Source organism: Nicotiana tabacum, chromosome 5 (assembly GCF_000715075.1).
Source record: "Nicotiana tabacum cultivar K326 chromosome 5, ASM71507v2, whole genome shotgun sequence".
NCBI classification, from domain to species: Eukaryota; Viridiplantae; Streptophyta; class Magnoliopsida; order Solanales; family Solanaceae; genus Nicotiana; species Nicotiana tabacum.
In genome coordinates, this window is record NC_134084.1 from 3,937,055 (window position 1) to 3,943,054 (window position 6,000).

Below are 6,000 nucleotides of genomic sequence, written 5' to 3' on the forward strand. Positions count from 1 at the left end.
AAATCTTCTTAACAAGCCAGCATGCTTGTTTATGAGTATACATCATCATGCTATCTTGCCCTTTGATGTAGTAGCTATGTATCCATTGTATCCATCGGATATTCTTCTTTGTACTAACAACCCATAGTAGTTTATACAGTGCAGCTTTGTTCCATTATATGAATGTCAGTTACATAACCCACCTGCTGAGAAAGGCATACAAACTGTGTCCCATGCCATTAAAGCTCTCCTTGATGGCTCACCCCTTCATGTCCATAAGAAAGTTTTACAAGCTGAAATTATTAGCTTAAGAATTTTCTTTGGCAGTAAAAACACATGTGCCCAGTAAGTCTGCATTTCAAAGATTACACTTTTCAGCAATTGGAGCCTTCCATTGTATGATAGTAGCTTAGTAGTCCAACAATTAATCCTAGTTGTGATCTTCTCAATCAATGGCATACACTGTTGAACTATCAGCTTCTTAGAGGATAATGGTACTCCAAGGTATTTGAATGGTAGTTCCCCTAGTGTAAATTGCATCTCTTCCAAAATCATATATTTGAATTCCTTTGTAACACCTGCAATGTATAAAGCACTCTTCTCCATATTAGCCTTAAGTCCTGACACTTCTGAGAAATGATTGAATCTGTCTAGTAGCAATCTGATAGATATCATATCTGGTCTACAACACATGATCAAATCATCTGCAAAGCATATGTGAGTAATATTATTTTTGGAGCACCTCAGATGATAATTAAAGTCAGGGTTATCCTTCAGCTTCTTCAATGCCCTATTCAGATATTCCATCACCAATACAAAGAGATAATGAGACACTGGATCTCCATGTATTAGCCCCTTCTTCCCCTGAAATTTAGTTGTTAACCCTCCATTTAGTATCAATGAATAGCTGACAGTAGATACACAGTTTATTATCAGCTCCACAAACTTAGTAGGCATACCATACTCTATCAATATCATTTTTAGAAAAGGCCATTCTACTGAGTCGTATGCTTTCCTTATGTCCACATTTATGCAGCATCTTGGTGAACTCTCTTTTGAGTATATCCCTTGATCAGCTCGTGTGCAATAATGACATTATCAAGTATGTTTCTCCCTTCTATAAAATTTGACTGAGAAGGTCCCACAATTGAGTTCACTACCAACTTCAATTTTGCTATGAGAATCTTGGATATGATTTTGTACACTGTAGTGCAGCAGGCAATAGGTCGAAACTCTTTGACAGAGTTTGGGCTAGCACTCTTAGGTACTAGTGTAATTGTTGTGAAATTAACACTCTTAAGCAACTTCCTAGTTTTGAAAAATTCCTGTACATCTTACTTGACTTATCCTCCAATTATGTGCCAGTATTCTTTGAAAAACTCTGCTGGAAAGCCATCTATCCCTGGTGCTTTTTCATTTGGTAGCTCCTTCACTGCCTTATCAATGTCTTCCATAGTTATTGAGGCAATAAGCAATTATTGTTGCTCCTTTGTAAGGCAATGTACATCCCTAGCTGTTTCAATATCAATACAGGGGATATCACTTGCTGGAGTGCCCAATAAGCTTTTAAATTCTTGTTCAATCTGTTTTGGTTCTGATACTCTCCTTCCTTGTTCATTACAAATGGATGCAATTATGTTCCTTGTCTGCCTATTTTTTAGTTGAGCATGAAAGAATTTAGAATTTCTATCTCCTGTTTTTATCCACATTGCTCTGCACTTTTGTATGAGTACCTGTTCATTTCCCCCTTCCCGTTTTTCAGTCTGTATAATCAACTCTCTTTCCTGATCAATTAAATGTTGGTTGAGAGGGTCATCATCCAGCTTCCTTTGAGTATTCTACAACTCCATTCTTAAGTTCACAAGCTTCTTCTCCAATGAGTTCATCTCCTTGTTCATCTGTCTGGTTCTATTTTGTAATCTTTGCAGCGTAATCCACACAGAGTATATAGTATACCCCTTAATTCTTTGGTTCCAGACCTTATTCCCACTTTCTTTAAACTCCCTTTGATATAGCAAAATATTGTAAAGCCTAAAAAGCTTTTGTAAGTGGTTCTTTACCACTTCAGTGTTTATCACAATAGGTGAGTGATCAAAAATCCCTGGCAGTTCATATACAACTTCTAGGCTACTATACTTTGTAAGCCAAGAGGTATTTCCAAACACCCAATCAATATTGTTATAGATTCTATCTATTGCATCCCTTTTATTGCACCATGACCACTGACAGCCTTTTCTATTCAATTGCCCCACTCCAATATCTCTTATACAGACTTGAAAATCCACTAATTCAGCTTGATGTATATGTTGACCATTAATTCTATCATTAACAGACAGAACACTATTAAAGTCTCCTATTACCAACCAAGCCTCCTGCATTGTACTATACATCTGCCTTAGTTGATCCCATAACTCCCTCATTTCATGCTCTTTATTCTTTCCATATACCAAAGTGATGTAACATGAGAATTGTGACCCTCTTTTCTTCACTTGGCAATTAATCAATTGAGTAGTGACCATCAGAATTTGGACTCAGACCATATTGTCCTTCCAAAATAACCATAACCTCCCAATAGGACTTGTCTTCTCATCTGAAAACACTTGCCAATCCCTACGAAACTTACTTTTAACTTTGCTAACACTTCTAGGCTTTATCTTTGTCTCAAGGCAGCCTAGTAAAGTAATTTTGTGCTTCAGCAGAAAGGCCTTGAGTTCTCTCTGCTTGTAGGGCTTATTCAGCCCTCTTATATTCCAAGAGCTTATTATCATGGTGGATTTTCCTCATTGAGGCTAATCCCTTTAGTCACCTTTGCAGTGCTGCAATCCTCATGTATTCTCAGAGAGTTATACCTGTTAGTCATTAACAACTTCTCTATCTCAGTGTCATTTAGAGCTCTCTTGCTTTAAATTTGTACTTTCATCTTCTGCTTTCCTTTGGATCTTTGTTGTGGCTGGAATGCCTTTTCTTGTTCAGTATTCTATTCTGCATTTTTCTGTTCTTCTTGTTGCTTCTGCAGCTTCTCACTTGTCGCCCCATTCTGTTCTCTCCCTATCTCCTGTTGTACTAGTACTTCTGATTGCTCAATAGCAGATTTTACTTTCCATTGTGTTTTCCTCTTCTGTTGCTTGAATGGTTTTCCTTGTTTTTGTTGTTTCTCCTCCTTGTGTTGTTGCTTTTCTGCTAGGGCCTTCTCACGGTTAAATTCATGTTGTCCTATATGGAAATATACTTCACAGATCTTTGTACAATATTTGCTTATAATTTATATTATTTAAAAATTAAAGGTATAAAATAATTTTATATTAAACAATTATATAAGAAAGAAATATGAATTATATGGAATAAATATGTAAAAGAAAAAAGAAAGAATTTGCTTTATAAATAAAATAATATAATATAGAAGAGAGAAGAATATAAACGGAATATTCTTTTTTGGTGTAAAAAATAATGTAATGGGTTGAAGTTACTTTGTACCATTTTGATGTTTACACCACTTTGGTATAAAAAAAATGATGCAAGGGTTGGAGATGCCCTAAAGGCAGATTGCCTACTTGAGAAACGTAACTAGTTTGCATCGGTGGCATTTGTTGTCGAATAAAATATTATCTGAAGTTAAAGTTGAACAAAGTACTTGAAAGTTGAGCCCGTTTGGCTATAAAAAAGTTTTTATTTTTTTTGAATTTTTTTTCACTTTTTTCAAAATTAATGTTTGATCATAAAATTTTTAATTTTCGCTAGAAGCTGAATTTTGAAATTTTTCGAAAATTTGAAGAACTCCAAAAAGTCGTTTTCCAAAATTTTCACTCAGATCACTTACAAAAATTAAAAAACAATCCAAAATTATATTTATGTCCAAATACAACTCTAATTTTCAAATATCATTTTCACTTAAAAACAAATTTTACTTTTTTTTTCCGGAATTTTACAATTCTTATGTCCAAACACCCACATTAATCTGACTAGACAAAAACGTTTAAGATTCATTTCATTTGGAGTACTTGACAAATTTTATAGTAATATTTTCACCAGAATTTCAAATATTGTAAACAATTTTCAAGTACCAAAACATTATTTGTGGTCTTATGCCTAGTCATTCCTCTTTTTGCTAGGCATAAATATTTTGTAAAGTCACTTTAAAAAGGAAACATCCCTAACATCCACATATTTTTTTACACTTTAATTTACACATCATTAATTTTTTTTAATATGACCTGGAGTCTGAGCTGGGCATCCACATATCAAATACTCCTATCCACTAAGCTCCGTATCTATCACATATCACAATAATAATAATAATAATAATAATAATAATAATAATAATAATAATAATAATAATAATAATAATAATAAAGAAAAATACAAACTTTAAACATGTTAATAAGTGCCACTATTCGTTTTATCTAAATTTAATATGTATACATATTTAATCAATTTATTAACATAATACACTATTTGATCGAGCAAAAGTTACAGGGTTCGGCTGAATTCATAGCTCGGCTTCTTCCTCCGCCGCTAATCTCACTTGACAAAAAAAAATTAAATTTTGTGTTACTTGGAATACTTGTCAAATTTTATATAATAGTTTGTCAAAATTCCAAATAGAGTTGAATATTTTCAAATATCAAAATGGATTACTTATTATTTATGGTCAAAATGAGAAAATTTTTAGTAATTTTGAAGGTCGGACTCTCCATAGCACATGCTTAGTCATTTCACTATTTGCCATGCATGCTTTCTAAAGTCACTTTAAAATTGTTTAACATCCACATGTTTTCATACACTTTTATGTAGAGATAGGGGCGGAGCTTGAGATCGAGGTACGGGTTTGATCGAATTCAATAACTTTAGTTCAAACTTTATATTTATCTTAAGTATTTTATGTAATATAACAATTTATTAATTTAGAATTTAGTAATATAAAAAAGTTAGAATCCTAAACTCATAAGCTTTAAATTCTTACTCGTTACCATGTATAACCGGCAGTCAGGGACGGATTTATAGGCAAAATTATAGGGCACGTGAACCCATAGTCTTTCCGCAAAATTAGATATTTTATGTACATATTTTCTAAAATTTGTATAATATTAACTGTTGGCACCCATGTCTCGAGAAGGTTGAATGGTGCACTTGGTTGAAGATGAGGTTATTTACTAAGAGGAATATGAATCAATTCTCACTTAATACATTTTTTCCTTATTTTTTTAGTAGTGTACCGATGTACTAGAAATACTAGATCTGCCTTTTCGAGCAACGTGGTGCATAAGGCATCCTGCATTCACGCATGATCTGGATAAGGGCTGCATTGTGTTGCAGACAATCTATCCTAATGAAAGAGGTAGTGACTGCTTCTACGGCTCTGCAACCATATATAGATCATTAATGTAAGAATTAGTGACTGCTTCTGCTACTCCGCCTTTTTGAGCAGCGTGGTGCACAAGGCATCCTGCATTCACGCAGGATCTGGGTAAGGGCTGCACTATGTTGTAGACATTAATCTATCCTAATACAATGCAAGAACTAGTGACACTTGTCCAAAAGAACCACAAATGAGTTCTAGACTCCAAGAATTAGCGATTGCTTTTACTACTCCACCACCATGTATGGATCATATAATTTGTCAATATGACCTGGAGTCTGAGTTGGGAATCCACATATCAAATACTCCTATCCACTAGTCTCGTATCTTTAACAAATCACATCGTACCTTATTCCTTTGCCCTTTGGTTTCTTGAAAAAGCCATCTTGATTGTGGATGATATTTTCTTATGTATCTCTTTTTTATTTTTTGTTCTTTTTGGCCCTTTTGTTTTTGGAATTCCGTCATTTGTAGGCCAAGCATAATATCCACGTCAAATATTTTATGTGGATCAAAACCATGACCGATTTGGCGGGAATTTCATGCCACTTCACTTCCCACCAAAACTTTGAATCAAAACAGAAAAGCAAACAATGCTAATTACTCTCTTGGTCAGAAGCGGATCCAGTAATTAAATTCTATGAGTTCAACTTTTAAAATTTTTA

General features: G+C 34.0%; 1 protein-coding gene across 1 annotated transcript; it reads right to left on the reverse strand.

Moving 5' to 3' along the window:
* Window positions 1-1,817: 1,817 nt before the first annotated feature.
* Window positions 1,818-2,399, reverse strand: LOC142181316 (uncharacterized). The gene has a single exon (XM_075254337.1). The coding sequence runs from the start codon at window positions 2,397-2,399 to the stop codon at window positions 1,818-1,820; it is 582 nt and encodes a 193-aa protein (XP_075110438.1).
* Window positions 2,400-6,000: the final 3,601 nt, after the last annotated feature.

Coding starts and splice junctions, on each gene's coding strand:
- LOC142181316 (XM_075254337.1), bottom strand. CDS start 2,399: ATGAGGGAGTTATGGGATCAACTAAGGCAGATGTATAGTACAATGCAG.